A 20,977-nucleotide genomic window follows, 5' to 3' on the forward strand; every position below is an offset into this window, starting at 1 on the left:
GCCAACATGGTGAAAGCCCATCTCTACTAAAAATACAAAAATTAGCCGGGCATGGTGGCACATGCCTGTAATCCCAGCTACTCAGGAGGCTGAGGCAGGAGAATTGCTTGAGCCTGGGAGATGGAGGTTGCAGTGAGCTGAGATCGCACCACTATACTCCAGCCTGGCTGACAGAGCGAGACTCTGTCTCAAAAAAAAAAAAAGAAAAATCAATGTCAGTACTCAAACCCAGATGACTACCCTCTGCATTGCGCATATCCTGCCATTGTTCTTGTTACCTTCCTCTGGTTGTGATCTAGTTTCTTAGTGTATTTCCAGTAATATCTGAAATTGAATTGGAAACTCTAGAATAATCCATCTGGTACAGCAGATAGTCCCTGTTTGGGATGTATGTTTAATGGTGGTAAGACTGGAAATGTGTCTAATACAGTGCAAGTGTTTATATTTGAGTAATGGACTAAGTGCTTTTTGTCCCCCTTGTTACCACTAGATCCAAGGCTCGTGACACTAAGGTATTGATAGAAGACACAGATGATGAAGCTAACACTTGAATTTTCTGAAGTCTAGATTCACGTCTTTGGTTTTCCTACTCTACAATCCTTTCCTCGACCAACGCAACCTCTAGTACCTTTCCAGCCGAAAACAGGAGAAAACACATAACACATTTTCCGAGCTCTTCCGGATCGGATCCTATGGACTCCAAACAAGCTCACTGTGTTTCTTTTCTTTTCTTCTGGTTTAATTTTAATTTTCTATTTTTAAAACAAATATTTACTTCATTTGCCAATCAGAGGATGTTTAAAGGAACAAAACATAGTATCTTATGGATTGTTTACAATCACAAGGACATAGATACCTATCAGGATGAAGAACAGGCATTGCAGGGACCCTCTGATGGGACGGTACTGAGATATCTCGGCTTCCGCTCGACCCGGTTTTGACTGGTTGAAACCGGACATTGGTTTTTAAATTTTTTGTCAGTTTATGTGGAGAATTTTTTTCTTTCCTTCATACCCAGCGCAAAGGCACTGGCCGCACTTGCAGGAAAAGTGCAACTTAAAGCAGTACCTTCATTCATGAAGCTACTTTTTAATTTGGTGTAACTTTTCTTATTTTGGGAAGGGTTGCTGGGTGGGTGGGAAATATGATGTATTTGTTACACATAGTTTTCTCATTATTTATGAAACTTAACCATAAAGAATGATATAACTCCTGTGCAATGAAGGTGATAACAGTAAAAGAAGGCAGGGGAAACTTATGTTGGATGACATTTATGAGGGTCAGTCCCACATACCTCTTTCAGGAGACAACTTGTACCAGTTTGACCTTTTCTTTCCTTTGTTTTTATTTTAAGCCAAAGTTTCATTGCTAACTTCTTAAGTTGCTGCTGCTTTAGAGTCCTGAGCATATGTCTCATAACAAGGAATCCCACACCACACCACCAGCTGAATTTCATGGAAGAGGTTCTGATAATTTTTTTAACTTTTTAAGGAACAGATGTGGAATACACTGGCCCATATTTCAACCTTAACAGCTGAAGCTATGCCTTATTATGCATCCGCATGTATGGTCACTGTAGCATGACCTTTGCTAGCTCTGAATCAGAAGACAGAGGTATTTCAGAGGCTCTGTGTGCCCTCACTAGATAGTTTTTCTTCTGGGCTCAACCACTTTAGCCAGAATTTGATCAAATTAAAAGTCTGTCATGGGGAAACTATATTTTTGAGCACATGGAACAAATTATCCTTCCTCATTCACATTATGTTGATACAAAAGACCTTGGCAGCCATTTCTCCCAGCAGTTTTAAAGGATGATCATTGGATTTCATGCCATCCCATGATAGAAAACCTGTTTTAAAATTGTAGGGATCTAAACTTGGTCATACATGAGAAGTACACTGCTTAGAAATAGTAGACTATTATGATCTGTCCACAGTGCCCATTGTCACTTCTTTGTCTCATTTCTTCCCTTTGTTCCTTAGTCATCCAAATAAGCCTGAAAGCCGTAAGAGATATTACATTATTGAATATGGTTGGCGTTAAATTTAGCATTTCATTATCTAACAAAATTAATATAAATTCCAGGACATGGTAAAATGTGTTTTAATAACCCCCAGACCAAGATGAAAATTCCAAGTCAATACCAGCAGATTCATGAAAGTAAATTTAGTCCTATAATTTTCAGCTTAATTGAAACAAAGGAACAAATAAGTGGAAGGGCAGCTATTATTACCATTTGCTTAGTCAAAACATTCGGTTACTGCCCTTTAATACACTCCTTCTATCATCAGCACTTCCACCATGTATTAAAGTCTTTACCCATCCCTGTTGTAACTCCAGTAAGATTAAAGTTACTGTTACTAGAAAATTTTTATCAATTAACTGACAAATAGTTTCTTTTTAAAGTAGTTTCTTCCATCTTTATTCTGACTAGCTTCCAAAATTTGTTCCCTTTTTGAATCGAGGTTTTTTTGTTTTGTTTTGTTTTCTGGAAAAAATCATACAACTTTGTGCTTCTATTGCTTTTTTGTGTTTTGTCAAGCATGTCCCTTGACCCAAAATGGAAGAGTAAATGTTTAATTAATGCTTTTTAGTTTAAATAAATTGAATCATTTATAATAATCAGTGTTAACAAGTTAGTGACCCTTGGTAGATTAAAGGTTGCATTATTTATACTTGAGGTTTTTTTTTCCCCTGAGTATTCTGTTTTTTATACTTTAAAACTATGGGGGAAATATCACTGGTCTGTCAAGAAACAGCAGTAATTATTACTGAGTTAAATTGAAAAGTCCAGTGGACCAGGCATTTCTTATATAAATAAAATTGGTGGTACTAATGTGTATCCAGAGCCATTTGAATTGTTAACTTTATTCTTTATTAGTGAATCTCTATGATGGCACACATAAAATCTTACCCGTTGACTTCTGCTGTTTGAATTCCCCAGTGTTTTTACATTAATGTATCCTATGGCCAGTTTAGTCTTTCTTCAACTGTTATGATTCTAGGCCCTAATCGGTCTTATTCTTTCACATATGATGCAATGATAGATGTAATCCTTTTCTGAAGTGTTTGTCAGATTAGCATAGTCTATTCAAAAATAACGCTTATGTAACTTTCAGCTTGCTATGTGACAGAAGTTTAAATATGTATTTAAGTACACAGCTTTATGTTCCTCTTAAAGCTGTGAAGAGAAAAGAGGGCTTTTCCTCATCAAGAGACCTTGGGAGACAAAGCATACATTTAATTTTTTTCTTTCAAAAAAGGCAATGTGCACTTTCCTCTCCTAAATTTTATATGCCCTAGCAGTTGCGAATGTTGTGTCCACCCTGCAATTTGGTTGGAGGCTCCCATACACTGAAATTCTCAATAGAACTCTTAAAAATGAACATTGACTGGGCGCAGTGGCTCACATCTGTAATCCCAGCACTTTGGGAGGCCAAGGTGGGCAGGTCACGATCTCAGGAGTTTGAGACCAGCCTGACCAACATGGTGAAACCCTATCTCTACTAAAAATACAAAAATTAGCTGGGCGTGGTGGCGCATGCCTGTAATCCCAGCTACTCGGGAGGCTGAGGCAGGAGAATTGCTTGAACCCGGGAAGCAGAGGTTGCAGTGAGATGAGATCATGCCACTGCACTCCAGCCTGGGCAACAGAGCAAGACTCCATCTAAAAAAAAAAAAAATCACATACTCATTTTAAAGGAGCAGCAACCTAACCAAAGTTAAAACTTCATTTGATTTTAGGTTTAGAAATTCTAGTTTTATTTTGGAGAATCACTCAGTTTTTAATATCAATTAAAATACTCTTCAAAGGAATGAAAAGGAAGTCTAAGTAAATGAATAAAACTCGTTTTTCATTTTATGATAGTATAGAAAGCATTGATGTGTGTAGAGAAATTAAAAGACAAAAGTGGTTTACTGTCTATGCACAAATGAGTGCCTATATTTAAGGCTGCCTATGCCATTACAGTGGCATAATCGTTGATTTCACAGCATACAGAGAAACAATGAAATCAAAGATTAAATCATTAATTAGGTTATGATGGTCATTTGTAAGACTGGAAAGTAGTCAAAAACCCAGGTGCAACTTTTTTCAGCACTCTGCCATTAGGCTCCTTAGGCAAGCTGCTTAACTTCAGTCAGAAGCAATGGTGTGGGAGAACACCATTCACCTCAGTAGTAACTTATAAAAACCATGTAAAGAGGAAAATGGGCCCCAGCCGCTAGGATCCCTGACTTCCTGATATTCTAAACATGAGAGTTCTATGACTTTAACTGAGCTTTTTACCAGAAGTAACGTGTTGATATGTATTATCTTTCTACCATGCTTTGACCAAAGTACATTCACAGTAACTAGAGAAAGCAGTTCATCCATTTCTGGATAGGTGAACCAGGGCAAGGTAAGAACAGAAAGAAAGTAAAGTAGTACTGAGTCATACAGGTATCAGATTAACAGACATTAGTTGATGATAAGTAAAATAACTTTGGAGATAGCAGAGAAGAGCAAGATGTTGGACGCTGGCAGTAAGCCTCAGCAAGGCAGTTAGGAAATTACATGAGCCTGATGACTCGAAGCTGATGCCTCCATCTCTCTGCTCAGTGGTTATTAAATTGCTGGGAAAGACCTGCCTTTATTTTCCTATCATCTTTTCCCCATTACTTTGCATTATTCAGGAAATAGTTCTTTATTCCCAAATGTAATTTTCTAAGCAGTGACTACAAAAATTTCTTATTCTAAGGAAAATAATTAAGAAAATAACCCTATCTGTGGCATTATTTTAAAACGTGGGATACTCTGGAACAACTGTACTTTATCTGGTAAGCAGATTTCAGGTTATTGTTTTCTTTTAATGGTTTACATGAAATTTTCCTCTCAAAAAACAAGTACCTCTTACTGTACAACATTTGAGTTTTTAAAATTGAGATAGCTTCTGAGAGAAAAAAAAAGTTGAATTTGTAGCTCTGTCAACTACAAAATCACCACACTTTTCTCAAATATAATAGGAATTCAGTGTCATTACAGATAAGATCTCTCTAATGACCAGATGAAGACAATTGAAGGTTTGGTAGAACTTCTGCAAAAGTTAGGTAAAGAAGAATAAATCCAGTTTGTCAGCTTTGTTCATATTCTTTTTCTGAGTGATCTAAATTTTTCTTGCTTGTGATCATGAGCCAAGACAAGGAGTGTTAAAGGTTTTCTGAATGCAAACACGTATACATTTCTGCATTTCAGAAATCAGTCTTAATAGTAAATCCTACAAACTCTCAACTTTCTGCATTGTATTTTAAGTCTATACAATGTTAGGGCACATGGTAATGTGGGACAGAGTTGATTATATGATAGCATAAGAAATTTGCACTTGTTGTGTTACAAACCAATGATTTAACCAGCATACTCACCAAATAAGAAAAAGTAAAAACATCTCATTAGGTTTGGAAGAGCCTAAGTTAGTCCATACAGGAAGTTTGCCTGAGAACGGAGAGGAGCCTGTTGATTGGCATGACTCATGATGCCTTTCTTGTATGAATTATCAAAACTCTGATATTGAGTTGCCCCTAGAAAACAGCCTTCCAGAATATATTTGCTTATTTATGGTGGAAGATGAAGTGAGAACAAGATGAGAGTTTCCCTTAAAGTGAGGAGAATCATTATACTAATTTGCAACTGAAGTATGTTTCCTTGTAGCAAACCTTTGGTTTATTTTATCATCAAATCAAAGCCACCTTCAGTTTTTTGTATGGTGCCATCAACCTAAGGAGGACAATCAAATAACCCGTTGTTTGCCTTGGATTCAGTATATCTACTAAGTACACAGTCTCATATTGTATACCTTCAAACCAGTTACTTGACTATACTTCCACCATATTACCTTAGTTCTTCCTATGCCCTTTCCTCTGTGCCACCACAAGTCGGAGGGAAAGACTGCAGTACTTCTAGAAAGATGTGGACGTCTAAGAAAGAGCCAGGCTTCCATCTCACTATCCCTTGATCATTATCTCTGAAGTCCCTACCTGCACTTCCCTGATTGCCCTATAGCAACACCAGCATGGTGGGAATAGGGGGAAAGATTGTGAAAACTCCCTAAAGGGTAATTGTTCATGACGTTGTTATTTTGAATTGTAAAATTGTGAGCCACTCACATTTCAATTGCAAAAAGAACAGAACTCTTTATCATGTTGTGAAGATTAATTTCTTGCCATTTTCTGGATTAGCACAGAGGCTTGTATCAATGAAGAGTATTTAGGAGGGAAATAGGGTGAAGATTGTATTTTTCTGTTCAAACTCTCTCCTTCTATTTGTGTTTCCTTCACCCCTCTCCCTCCACCACACTGTGTTGGTCAAATGATACTATTCTATGAAACCCTGAGCTATAGTTGTCAAAAGTAACTATGGATTGTGATTAGTCTTCTGTGGGTGCTTCTTTCCCTCTTTTTTCTCCCTTACTCTCTTTCTCAGTCTCCACTCTGGTAAATGGAAAAGGTGACGTCGGAGAATTGATGCTTGCTTGGACTCATGTTGTATCTGTGATTATGCTATTAGCTGTCTCCTTTTTCCTTCCTATATGGGTAGAATTCTTACGACTTATGAAGTTCCCTTCTTGATAAGTAGGTTAAATGCACAATGTGGTACTGTTTTATAGTTTCTAGATGGTTGTATAAAGCAAAAAGTTAATGTGGTTATGTGTTTTTAAAAGAAAATAAGTGATTGGTTACTAAACTCTGTCCTTTTTTCATTATTACAAGTTCTCTCTGTTTTCCAACAGTTTGCTGACTCCTTTGTCACTGGTGAATGGTTTGTGTGACTGTGTTTTTCTCTCTGGGTTTCTTGAATTCCTGAACATAGTTCCCCTTAGGACTAATTTTCATATGGGGTTAGGGCAAACAGACTACAGTGGTGAAAATTTTAAACTATCCTACCAAGTTAAAAAAAGTTTAAATGGCCTTTTATCTTCAGGTAATATGTGAGGTGTGACTCTAAAGCAATGGGATTATTGCAACAAATCTTTCTTTTACTCACACAAAGAATCTCAAATATTACAACTATGAGGTGAAATGATGTGTCCAGTTACATTTTGGAGAGGTGGACACTGCTATCACTGCATACCCATGCCCTGTGAGGGAACATAGCACTTTTCTGCAGAATTCCTGGACTAATTATTGTTGCCTTATATATGTCTAGGAAAGATTACAAAATTAACTGACCCTAAGATGAATATGCCCACAATGCAAAGAGAAAAATAATTTATCGACTAAAGCATCAAAGCCTTTTCATCTTACTTCAGTGCCATAAACTCTGTTATTACTATTTTTCTGTGTAGGCTAAATCAGAATATGATAATATGGAGTTCCCAGGCCAAAGTCAGGATATGAATATATAAGAATCACTAGATACTCAACACCACTTTTACAATTTGATAGTACATACTCAACATTTGTATGCCTGTAGTATTTTATATTTTTCCAAATATGTAGCATCTCAGAAATATTTAGATTAATGAGTCATCTCAGTTTGTTGATGAAGAGACAAAGACCTCGCTAGAGCAGCAGTCCACAATCCCAGATGGTGCTAGGAGGCTGCTCTGTCTTGTATCCATCCTAGACACATCCAGAAGAATCCTTAAAGTTTCAGTGACCTGCATCTTTATATGGATAGTTTTTATTAGATATTTTTAAGGTTATGGGAATAATGACCAATTTTATACCTTATTTATTAAGAGATGGGGTATTTTTCTATGTTGCCCAGGCTGGCCTCAAACTCCTGGGCACAAGTGGTCCCAATTAGCTGGGAGTGCAGGCATGCACCACCATGCCTGGCTTATACTTTTTGATTCACTTCTTTTTCTAGTGTCCCACCTTTTCCCTTAGAATAATTGTGGAGTTCTTATATTCTTAAAAATTAATGTGTGTTTATTGAGTATGTGTTAATCCTATCATATACTAGGCATTACTTTAATATTTAGTTTTAGTTGAAGTTGGTTTTATTATCGTTAGTTTTATGGAGACAAGAAGGGAAAGGTGATAAAATTATTTCTAAACTACATACTTATCTGAAACCACTGCCAGAAAAGCCAGACCATCCTCCTACTAGGTATCACTGCCTCAGGGTAAGCTGAATTTTGTATCTCAAGTTACAGATTACTCTTCACCCCTTTCCAGGCAGATATTAAAGCCTCTTATTCTGGTTTTTTCCTTTAAAAAATAAAAAGTATCAGATCTGTCAAGAGCTATTTATTCAGAATCTTCTATTGCCAAAAACTGTCCTTATAATCCATCTTATCATTCACTCACTCTGTCAGTGAGTCACATATTAGCACCACAGTTCAACCAATGCTTACCTTTATAAAATGAGAATTTCCCCTTATTTAAATAAATTGTATATTAACTGCACTGCTGAATGGGAATGATAGTAAAGTATTCTGCCTTGCTCCACCTAGAGCACACCTATGGTCCATTCTACCTATGTGAATAATCAAAGTCAAGGCATGATTTTTGGCGATAGATGTACTATGCTACTTTGCTTCCTTATGACCAGTTTCTAGGTTAAGGAGAAAACCAAGTAGCTCAAGAGAACAGGCGGGTAACAGAAGAGAACCAAGGAGAAGCATATTAATATTAATTCCCAAACCCTCTGCCCTTTTACTAACTTTCAAATTATCATGTATTCTAAATATCACAATATTTTATGTTGTGTGGTTGAAGTAAACAAATTTCCTTATTTGTGGTTACTCAAAGCCTGTCTTCTGACTAGATGGGACGATACAGTTTTTAAAGTTCTGTTCATCAGGGCTTTTGTATCCCTTCGTCAAGGAAATACATGAGGTAATTTAGAAATATCAGTTCTTCAAATATTCCTATCAACTGTTGGATTTAAACGTTTTTTCTACGCTTTCATAGATATTGTAGGAAATTTTAGCCCCTCTCCAGGCAGCCATGGTCAAAAGACTTGCCGTGCTGGATGTGTGCCTGCTGCTAGCTATTGACTGTCCATGAGGACGTAGCCTGGTTTCCTTCTGTGGCAATCCTCTAGTCTTAACCAGCCTGCAACCCTAATAGGAACACAGTTCAGAGGAGAGGAGACATCCTCTGTCAGCAGGAGGTGCTTCATCATTCTGTGGACTTTCTGTTTTATCCCAGGAGCAGTGTAATCACAGCTGACCCTTCCTGGCTGCTGCAGGGGAGGCACCTCTCCTATTAGTGCATGCCCGTGTGGTGCCTGTCCCGTATAGAGAGGAGAAAAGTGACTGGCTCTGGACACCGACAATTACTGAACCTGGACGAGGACCCAAATCTAACTAGCTCTGTAGCCCACATACTGTCTCCCTTGAAAAAAGAAGGAAGGGGGAATTTTTTTTTTTTTTTCCCCTGCTTGGCAGACAAGACTAGGAAGAGCCTTGTGAATTACTGTTTCTTTCTAAAGTTATGCCTGCTCAAGTCTGAATATAACCATTTAAAAGAAAATCAAAGAACATCCCCCTTCCTCCCATAAATGCATACATAATATAGGTTTCTCTAAAAGGCTGGGTCCCGCTGATGATGGCTTTTTGGGAATTTGTCCTCTGCCCCTCCATGGAAGACAAATCTTAGCATTTAAAAAAAAATTAAACAGTAAGGCTGGGCGCAGTGGCTGACACCTGTAATCCCAGCACTTTGGGAGGCTGAAGTGGGCAGATCATGAGGTCAGGAGATCGAGACCATCCTGGCTAACATGGTGAAAACCCGTCTCTATTAAAAATTCAAAAAATTAGCCGGGTGTGGTGGCGGGCACCTGTAGTCCCAGCTATTCTGGAAGCTGAGGCAGGAGAATGGCGTGAACCCAGGAGGCGGAGCTTGCAGTGAGCCGAGATCGAGCCACTGCACTCCAGTCTGGGCGACAGAGCGAGACTCCGTCTCAAAAAAAAAGAAAAAAGAAAAAACAGGAACAACAAACAGCTCCCTACTGAGTGCTTTTCACAGGAGTCCTCTCCTTGAAGCAGCCACCCTCTTTCCCTAAACGCTTATCTCCCCTCCCCTCCCCTCCCTTCCCTTCCAGTTGTTAAAACTTTCACCAGTGAGGAGGATGGTGTGCTGTAGTAAGGGGTGTGCTGCAGCAGTGTGTCAGGCATTTGAGATACAGGGAGGAGACAGCAACTATGGGGTAATGAGGGTGGGTGGCTATTGCTAAGTGCCACTGATGCCTGAAGAAGGATAATGAACATCAGAGAGCAAGTACCAGGCAACTGGAAGCCAGATGTGGAAGCCTGAGGACCACTAGTTGCATATAGAGAATCTCTCATCTGCAGTGGAAGGGAAGAGAAAATGAGGACTAAGCCCAGGACTTCATAGAGTGGCAGAATTTCAGACAGTTAAACACCCAACCAAGGCAGGTCTGACATGTAAGGTCAAGGACCCGATTGGGAAAACCTAACACATGAGATGGCAATATCTGCTTGGATTCCCGCCAAAGATTTTTACTTCCTGAACCCCTCAACATTCTGAGCCTATACATATGCCTCCCCCATTGCTTGCTAGCACTCTCCATTCCCAATATTACACAGGCCCTTCTTGTGCAAGACAATGTGTGCACCTTTCAGAGTCCTCCATGACTCAGCTGGGGACATGCTGGGCTTGCTAAGGAAGAATAGGGACTATACTGAACTGGAAGATGTAGTCAGCATGGACTGACAGGAGCTGGAAGAGATTCCGAGAGTGCTTGAAGACCAGGACCAGAACATAAGGTAGAAGAGAGGATAATTTTTGACTTGAAAGGGTTTTCTAAGATACAGAATTTAACTCACTAGCATAAGTATCCCAGGTGTTGGTGTAAACTTGCTGCTAGCACGGCTCCTAGAAAGCTGGAAAAAGCGATGGCCCATGTTGAGCAAAGTTAAAATTCCAGAATTTATACGGGAGACAATGGAGGAAGAGAAGGAAAGAAGAGGGAAGGAGGGAGGGAGACCATATTGTGGGGAGACAGAGGAATAGAGACTGTTGCCACATCCTATGCCTCTTCTTTCCACTCTTGTTTAATTGACCACTCGGGCCCCTGAAGAAACTGGATGGGTTAGGGAGGGTCATTGTAGACCATCACAAGCTCCATCAAGTATAATCCCAATTGCATGCTGCCAGATGTGTCTTCATTAGACCAGATCTATACTGCCTGACGTACATGGGATACAGCTGTTGATTCAGTGCAGGCATTCTTTTCTCTTCCAATCAGAATCAGAAGCAGTTCACATTTTCATGGAAATGATAATACACATTAACAGTTTTGCTTCAAGGCCATGCTAAGTCCAAAGAAGTGTGGACCAGCTGGACATCCACAGAACATCACATTGATCCATTACAACAATGCCACCATGTTGACTGGGCTGGATGAGCAAGAAGTGGCTAGCACACTGCAGACCTTGGTAGGATATGTGTACCCCTGAGGGTTGGAGCTAATCCTGAAAAGATTCAGGAGCCTGCTACGTCTGTAATATTCTCAGGAGTTCAGCAATCAAGTCCAGTAACCATAGACATCTTCTCCAAAGTGAAAGACAAATTATTGCATTTTGTACCTCCTAAGGAAGAAGAAAGCATAGTGCCTGGAAGCCTCAATGTCTTGAGTCACCATATTCTGCACCTGGAGATACTACTCCAACTCATATCAGGTGACATCACAGACTGCCATCTTTGAGTGGGTCCCAGAGCAGGAAAGGGCTCTGCAACCAGCCCAGGCTATCAAGCAAGCAATCCTGTGGCTTAGGCTATATGATCTGACAGACTCTATGGAGGTATCAGTGGTGGGAAAAGATATTGTGCGAAGTTTGTGGCAAGACCCAGTGGGAATTAGAATGCAAGCTGCCGAAGCTCTAGAGTAAGACCCTGCCATCTTCAGTGAAGAATTGCATACCTTTGAAAAACAACTATCCTGCTAGCGAGCCCTGGTAGAGGAGAAAGAGTGTCTGACCATGGTCACCATGGACAATGTGGCTAGAACTGTCCAAAAAGTACTGTGTCCTATCAAACCCAACAAGTCAGATGGCCCCAGCAACAGTCCATCGTAAGATGGATGTGGTACCTCCAGAAATGAGCGCAAGCGGGGTCAGAGGACACAAGCAGGCTGCCTGAGCAGAAAACCCAGACCCCTGTCATCTGCTACCATTGTACCAGAGCTCCCCCTTCAGAGCACACTGTGGCTGTCCGGGGGATCCTATGAGACCAGCTGAAAGAGGAGGGGAAAGCCTGAGCTTGTTTCATGGATGGGTGAGCTCCACGTGTGAGTGCGAGCTACAATCAGAGGGTAGCTACACTGCAGCCTCACCTGGGTGGTGTGGAAAGACAGTAGTGAAGGAAAAGCTTCCTAATGATCAGAGCTTTGAGTAGTGCAACTGGTCACCCACTTAGTGTGGGAAAGAGAAGTGAGCTAAGGTTAGTACTCTAACCTTAGAGTGTACTCTAACCTATAGTGGCAAATGACCTGGCCCAGATGGTCAGAAAAAAAACAGATCAGGGATAAGGAGGCTGGGGCAGAGGCACATGAATGGACCTAAGGAAGTGGGCAAGTCTTTGTATCACATATTAACAACTACCAAAGAGCATCCACCACTGACAACTAAACAGCCAGGTAGTCAGGTGACTCAGCCCACTGACTGCAGCTAGCCAGGCTTGCCAGTGATGGCATGATGGCATCATGAACTAAGTGGCAGAAATGGAAACTCTTCTTGCATGGGCCAACAGCATGGAGTCTCAATCAAGATAATTTGTCTCCCGCTGCTTCAAGGCCCAAACTACCTGCAACAGAGACCAACACTGAGTCCCCAATATGGCACCCATTCCTCAAGAAAACCAACCAGCTACTTGGTGGCAAGTTGGCAAAATGGGGCCTTTCCATCCTGGAAGGTCCAGTAGTTCGTTCTCACAGGAATAGGCACATATGGAGGGTATGGGTTTCCCTTTCCTAACCATAGAATCTCAACCAGCACCACCATCCAAAGGCTCAGAGAGTGTTTGATCCACTAGCATGAGATTCCATGTATCACCTTAGACCAGAGGACCAACTTCACGGCAGAGGAGGAGTGGGAGAGAGCCCATGACCACGAGATTCATTAATGGTAGCGCATAATGCATGACCTAGAAGCTGCCAGCCTGAATGAGCATTGGAATGGTATGCTGAAGACACAGCTAAAGTGCCAGATAAAAGGCAATACTCCGTGAGCATGGGTGACATCCTCCAGGATTCAGTAATGCGTTGGATCAAAGACTCATACATACTACTGTCCCCTAAGGAAGGACACATGGGAGGAAGGAAGGAAGAGAGGGAAGGAGAGAGGGAGAGACAGGGGAAGGGAAGGGAAGGGAAAGCAGGGGAGGGGAGGGGAAGGGAAAGGAGGAGGGAGGGAGGGAGGAAGGAAGGAAGAAAGGAAGGAAGGAGGGAGGGAAAGAAATGAAAAGGAAAGCGCCTAGCTACCTTTTTGGTGGTTTGTGAGGATCTAGCAGCAATAATCGTCACCGCTGCTCTCCTAGGAGACAGAGACAAGTCTCCTGGGCCCAGCTCCCATGGCTGCTGCCACAATGGTGTGGGGTGTTGGTGGAGAGGTCTAAGGGACAGAAAGGGACTGGAGAGGTGAGTCTGTGTGAACAGCGTATTGGAGAGAAAAGTGAACACCCATGGACCTTTCAGATGCAGCTTCTGAATGAGGGTTGTGGGCCCAATGGGGCAGGGCATTACACATACAATATAAAAACGGCTCTGAAGAGCTTGAAAAACCCTCAGTGTGTGTCACTTGGGAAAGCTTCTAAGCAAGTCATGAAAGACACATTGGGGATCCCTGAGCCCACTGGCCCCCTCAGGGCTCGGCTGTGCTCGGCACAGTACAGGCGGCACCCAGCACCCTGTCTCAGCCCATGGACACCCTTCCCTACTACGCTTTGACAAGAGCCACTATGTTACAGCCACTTAACACATTAAACACCCACTCTGCACACAACTCCAGGCGTCCCCAGGGGCTCCTTGGGAGAGCAGCTCCGTCGGCAGACCCCAACTTCCCTCCAGCCCCTTCACCCCCACCATGCCGCTTTTAAACTGGTTTTGCACCTCATTTCCTGAGTCAACAGCTCCTCACCATTTCATTACCAACTGACCCTTTTATCACTGGCCTGAACCCTACGTTTTTAAAGATTTTGTCTAATTAGCCAGCCATATTTATTGCATAATAATTCTCGTCCCCATGACAACCAATGTTATCAAACTGAGTTGATACAATGCCAGTCAGAAGCAAAGACACTTCTCATGGCAAACATATAATTTCCATTAGACTTCTTCAAATATTGGAAATCGCTTGTGCCCTTCTTCCCATTAGGCATCCAGGGACCGCAGGGTGGGAATTTCTTTCTGAGGGTTACCTTTGAGTGCCCACCGAATCTCCATGGTTCTCCCTTTTCACAGGTGGGCAAACCGGGCTGTTTTGACATGAGTTAACTGAAATTGACAAAGAATCAGAGTGGAAACAGATTTTTAAAATTTCCCCTTTTTTGGTCCCTAACTCAGAGCACTATTGTTTCCGAAAAATAAAAATAAGAAAGCTGCAATCAGCTGCCACCGGCCCCTGAGGGAGCCTTCTCTGGGCGCAGCCTGGCCTCCCCCCCGGGATCTTGGGAATCGCTGGCCAGCAGCTGCCTCAGCTCCCCACAGCTAGAGTCTGGAGTAACGTGGCAGACACAGCCTGAAAGGTCATCTGGTCTAGGCTGTCCCCAAGTGTGTTTCCTGGGATGCTAATTGCTATTTTGAGGGAAAAGGCTTCTGTGGTCATTTACTTATGAGAAAGACAGAGTTAAACAAAGGTAAACTGGTTGAGTTTAGTTTTTCTTTTGTTTTTACTTCAGGCCTTCCCAGAGCCTTTAAAATGCCTTTGGTCCCAAGTCTCTGACAGGAGGGTGAGGTGGTGTCCATTATCTCCGCACTTATTGGACCCGAATGCTCTTTTTCATAGGGAAGCTATGAACAAGAGGAACGTGGTTTGGAAATGTTAGTCCCAGCCGCCATGTCCAGATGAGGCAGTGTTCAAGGGGCTGTCCACAGTAAGAGAGATGGGACTGGGCTCCATCTCCAGAGAGGCCTCCCCGAGCCAGCACAGAGGAAGGACAAAGAAAAGATTGAAAAAAGCGGAGTTGGGGCTCTCTGGTGCCATTGCACTGCCTCCATTCAGCTAAGATGCGCCGCCTCTCCCCTCGCCCAAAGCAGCTTCTGCCACTCAGAAGCCCCCTCTCCCCCAACACTCTACAGCACGGGTTGGCCAGCTTAGGAACTCCATTGACAAAGCCAGACCTTCCTCCTTTCCGCCTGTCCCTAGAGTGTGGGAAGGCACAGCGAGCAGCTGTCCTCCCTGCTGGCGATTACCACCTCCAGCACTGGCTGTTTCCCTTTGAACATTAATTAGCAGGTGGGCTCTGATTTGAGAGGGAAGCATTCTTTGGGGTGCCCAGCTGAGAACAATGGTCTGATGGAGCAGCGTGTGGGACTCTCTGGAAGGCTCTTGCCATGATAGTAGAGCTGGAAATGTGATTTCCAGGCCTGAGTCGGATGGTGGGGGTGGGTCGCTCTCCAGCCTGGTGACTGGAGGTGAATTCCTGGACCTCCTCGGTTCTTGGCTTCTTCCTCTGTGGACTCTGACTTGGAGGTTGTTGGGAGGTGATTTAGTGCTGTTCTTACACACATTCCGGGACAGAGGCGAAAGGCAGTGTTTTCTCTGCTGTCCCTGCAGACATGGAGGGTGCTGTGTGGGGAGAAGTGCCACAACCCCAGATCCCAGCACATTAGTCCTGAGTGGAAAACCTCCTGTAAGAGTTTCTGCAGCAAGCAAAGTGCATTTCTACTGTGCTGATCACCCTCATCCCACTTGATCATGTTCATACCCAGACCTGAGCTAGACCCTCAACCAAATTAGTCCCCAGCCACTCTGGGACCTCTTGGAGACTGCAGGGTAAGGAAAAGGGGTGAGGGACATAACTTACTTGAGCTTAGGATTCCTTTGGTTCCTGAAGGTAAGGAGGGAAACACTTGGGCTGATGGAGGGCCTATTTCAGGTCTCACCAATAAAGAAGGCACAGGTGAAATAAAAATACATGGGGCTGGGCACGGTGGCTCATGCCTGTAATCCCAGCATTTTGGGAGGCCAAGGTGGGTGGATCACTTGAGGTGAGGAGTTCGAGACCAGCCTGGCCAATGTGGTGAAACCCCATTTCTACTGAAAATACAAAAATTAGCCAGGCAGTAGTAACATGCACCTGTAATCCCAGCTACTCGGGAGGCTGAGGCAGGAGAATTGCACCACTGCACTTTTGAGACAGAGCGAGACCCTGTCTCAAAAAAAAAAAAAAAAAAAAGAATACATGGGCCACATGAACAAACAGACTCTCTTCAAATAGAAGCTGGTTGGTCACATCACCCCCATTGACAAGATCCCTGTCTAGCTACAGATAGCCTTCTGAGATATGTCACCAGCCTTTGAATCCTGGGACCACCACTTACAGCTGGGGGGCCTTGGGCAAAATAGTTGGCCTAAGCCTCAGTTTACCCATCTATATAACAGGGATGAAAAAAATCAACTCTAAGGGTTGCCTTGTGAATCAGGCTAAGTGGTGTAGGCAGTGTTGGCCCAATTCCAAAAACTCAAGGCTGTAACCAATGAAAAGAGCTTATGGTCTCATGGAAGAGACAAAGAAACCCACCGGGCAGCAGCTGCACAGTGAGTACTGTTGGAACACCGGAAATGGGGACTTCACTCTGGCTGGGGGTGATCCGAAGGGCCCCCCAGGTAGGGAAGGAGGGAACCATCCAGGTATGGACTGCACACGTGTTCATGGAACTGCAAGCAGGGTGGGGGATGAAAAGGAAGCGTGAGGTGTATACAGAACACCTGTACTGTGGGAGGAGGTGGATTGAGAAGGTCTCAGTGCCCTGAGCCAAAGCTGTGAACCACATTTCAGTGGCCACAAGAACTACAAGCTGGGAAGGCACGATCGCCTTTGGGTTTTAGAAAGGTTATTTGGCCAGCTGTAAGAGAAGGAGGCAGGGCACCCTGGAGGCAGGGAGGCCAGGTGGGAGGTGGTTCTGTTCTGTGGTGGAGGATCCTGGGCTCGGAACTGAGGTAGAGGCAGTGGAGAGGGAAGATGAGGTGGCTCCAAGAGCTGGGACTGTCACTGTGGAGGCTGAGGGAGAGCGAATCACTCAAGTTGCTAGGGTGGGTGGTTGATGGTACCATTTACTGGAAGAGGGTTCAGAGAAGGGAAAGGTGACCCTTTCCATTCCTAACATGTCAAAATTGAAGTGCCCAAACAAGTAGAGATATTCAGTTACACAGCATATAGTAGGAACTTTATAAATACCTGTTGAATGAATATGGTTGGGATCCAGGCTGGAGCTCAGCAGGGATGGCAGCCCAAGGTGACAGAATACGAGTCTTCACACAAGAGGATGGACAGCGTGGAGCTCTTGGGTTCAGAAGATGCTCCTTGGCCAGGCGCAGTGGCTCATACCTGTAATCCCAGCACTTTGGGAGGCCAAGGTGGGAGGATTGCTTGAGCCCAGGAGTTTCAGACCAGCCTTGGGCAACGTGGAATAAACCCTATGTCTACAAAAAATACAAAAAAATTATCTGAGTGTGGTGGTATGTGTCTGTAGTCCCAGCTACTCGAGTAGCTGAGGTGGGAGGATGGATTGAGGCCACGTGGTTGAGGCTGTAGTGAGCCATGATTGTACCAGTGCACTCCAGCTTGGGTGACAAAGTGAGACCTTGTCTCAAAACAAAAACAAAATCTGTTGTAATTTTTAATCAGAATGCATTTAATCCTGTTATGGGTTGAATTGTGTCCCTCCAAAATTCATGTGGAAGTCCTCAGTGTCTCAAAATGACATTATTTGGAAATAGGATCATTAGAGATGCAATCAATTAAGATGAATATAGTAGGGTGGGCCCCTAGTCCAATACTACTGGTGTCCTTATAAAATGAGGGCAATTGGACACAGACACTACAGAGAGAATGCCATGTGAAGGCTGGAGTCACACTTCCACAGACCAAACAAAGCCAGCTCTTAGCACGGAGTCCTGGAACAGACGTTTCCCTGGGGCCTTCAAAGGAAGCATGGCCCTGCCAGCATCTTGATTTGGGGCTTCTTCTTATATACTGACTTTGTATCCAGATCCCTGCTCAATTTAGTTCTTAATTTTGAGAGTGTGGAGATTCTTCTGGATTTTCCTACATCCAAAATCATGCAATCTGCAAATAATAACACTTTTATTTCTTCCATTTTTTATACTTTTCCCCCACTTTTTCTAGCTTTATTGCACTGGTTAGAACTTTTGTGACAAGCCTGAGTAGAAGTGGCACACTGAACATCATTTCCCTGCTCCTGAACTTGGCGAAAGTGTCTGTATTAGTCAGTTTTCGTGGTGCTGATAAAGACATACCCAAGACTGGGTAATTTATAAAGAGAAAGAGGTTTAATGGATTCACAGTTCCACGTGACTGGGGAGGCCTCACAATTGTGGTGGAAGGCGAAAGGTATGTCTTACATACTGGCAGACAAGAGAGAATGTGTGCAGGGCAACTCCTCTTTATAAAACCGTCAGATCTCATGAGACATTCACTATCATGAGGAAAGACCCCCCAGTGATTCAATTGCCTCCCACCAGGTTCCTCCCAAGACATGTGGGAATTATGAGAGCTACAATTCAAGACGAGATTTGAGGGGGGACACAGCCAAACCATATCCGTGTCCAATATTTCACCACTGAATATCATGTTAGCTACAGGCTTTTTAATAGCTACCCTAATCAGATGAAGAAAAGTTAGGGTCTGTTTTTATACTCTCTGTTACATGACATTACTCTGGTTGTTTATTTTTGTATTAGTTCCTATTTTAATTACTATAACCTTATGATACAATTTCATATTTTATAGAATAAGCCCCCTTCCATATTTCTTCTTTTGCAAAACTGTTATGAAATATTTTTGCCAATTTATGGGATTTTTTTTTTTTTTTGAGATGGAGTCTCACTCTGTTGCCCAGATTGGAGTGCAGTGGAGTGATCTCAGCTTGCTGCAACCTCCGCCCCGGGGTTCAAGCAATTCTCCTGCCTCAGCATCCTGAGTAGCTGGGATTACAGGTGCACACCAGCACGCCTGGCTAATTTTTGTATTTTTGATAGAGATGGGGTTTTTTCATGTTGGCCAGGCTGGTCTCGAACTCCTGATCTCAGGTGATCTGCCCGCCTCAGCCTCCCAAAGTGCTGGGATTACAGGCATAAGCCACCACACCTGGCTTATGGGATCTTGACTGAAATTACACTAAATTTTTAAATTAATTTGGGGAAAAATTTCACCTTCATAATATCTAATAAGTATCCAGGAGTACTGAATAAATATTTCTCCATTTACCCAGATTTTCTTTCATATACATGGTGATATGGTTTGGCTGTGTACCCCACCCAAATCTCACCTTGAATTGTAATAATCTCCACGTGTCAAGGGCAGGACCAGGTGGAGATAATTGAATCATGGGGGTGGTTTCCCCCACGCTGTTCTCATGATAGTGAGTTCTCACGAGATCTGATGGTTTTATAAGGGGCATCCACCTTTGTTCAGCTCTCATTCTCTTTCCTGCTGCCATGTGAAGAAGGATGTGTTTGCTTCCCCTTCTGCCATGATTATAAGTTTCCTGAGGCCTCCCCAGCCATGCGAAACTGTGAGTCAATTAAGCCTGTTTTCTTTATAAATGACCCAGTCTCGGGTATGTCTTTATTAGCAGTGCGAGAATGGATTAATATACATGGTAAAGATTTTTCACGATTTCCACATTCTAAAAAATTATATGTTATGTATACATACAAGATATTTATCTTGTACATATATTTATCAATATATATCTCTCACAATGTTAAGAAGAATAACATGAACACCCACACAGTCATCACCCAACAAAGGAAGGCATTGCGTTTGCCTTTGGACCCCTCCATGTCCTTCTCCCAATTTCTATCCCCTTTCTCTTCCCACCTTCAGTAGGGCACTACCGTGAGTCTGTGTTAATAATTCTCTTGCGGCCGGGCGCGGTGGCTCAAGCCTGTAATCCCAGCATTTTGGGAGGCCGAGACGGGCGGATCACGACGGCAGGAGATCGAGACCATCCTGGCTAACACGGTGAAACCCCGTCTCTACTTTAAAAAAATACAAAAACTAGCCGGGCGAGGTGGCGGGCGCCTGTAGTCCCAGCTACTCGGGAGGCTGAGGCAGGAGAATGGCGTGAACCCGGGAGGCGGAGCTTGCAGTGAGCTGAGATCTGGCCACTGGACTCCAGCCTGGGCGACACAGCGAGACTCCGTCTCAAAAAATAATAATAATAATAATTCTCTTGCTTTTTTTTTACAGTTTTATTCCAAATGTATGTGTCCCAAAATAATGCATCTTTTAATTTTGTGTTTCTTTTTTACTTGCTTTGCTTGTTCAACATGTTAGTGATAATCAGTGATATTTTCCCTGTAGCTATATTTTCTTTTCTTTTTTTTTTTTTTTTTTTTTTTTTTTGAGATGGAGTTTTGCTCTTTCGCCCAGGCTGGAGTGCAGTGGCATGATCTCGGCTCACTGCAACCTCTGACTTTCGGTTTCAAGCAATTCTCCTGCCTCAGCCTCCCGAGTAGCTGGGATTACAGGCACCCACCATGCCCAGCTAATTTTTGTATTATTAGTAGAGATGGGGTTTCACCATGTTGGCCAGGCTGGTCTCGAGCTCCTGATCTCGTGATCCACCCACCTTGGCCTCCCAAAGTGCTGGGATTATAGGTGTGAGCCACCGTGCCCAGCCTGTAGCTGTATTTTCATTGCTATGTAATATTCCATTTCACAAATATGCCACAATTATCCTTTCTACCATCAATGGCTATTTGAGTTGTTTTCAATTATTTTATATTATGAACAATGTAGCTATTAACATCCTTGTAAATGTCTTTAGTGTGAAGGTTTT

The 20,977-nt window shown here is 42.9% G+C and overlaps 1 protein-coding gene across 1 annotated transcript in view; it reads left to right on the forward strand.

Annotated features, from left to right (window-relative positions):
* XPR1 (xenotropic and polytropic retrovirus receptor 1) overlaps positions 1-6,763 on the forward strand; it is a 262,003-nt gene extending 255,240 nt beyond the window's left edge. Inside the window, exon 15 of the mRNA XM_015122502.3 lies at positions 491-6,763. Within this exon, the coding sequence (XP_014977988.1) occupies positions 491-551 (61 nt within the window). The 3' untranslated portion in view covers positions 552-6,763. The remainder of the gene's footprint in view (positions 1-490) is intronic.
* Positions 6,764-20,977: the final 14,214 nt, after the last annotated feature.

Source organism: Macaca mulatta, chromosome 1 (genome assembly GCF_049350105.2).
Source record: "Macaca mulatta isolate MMU2019108-1 chromosome 1, T2T-MMU8v2.0, whole genome shotgun sequence".
Taxonomy (NCBI): Eukaryota; Metazoa; Chordata; class Mammalia; order Primates; family Cercopithecidae; genus Macaca; species Macaca mulatta.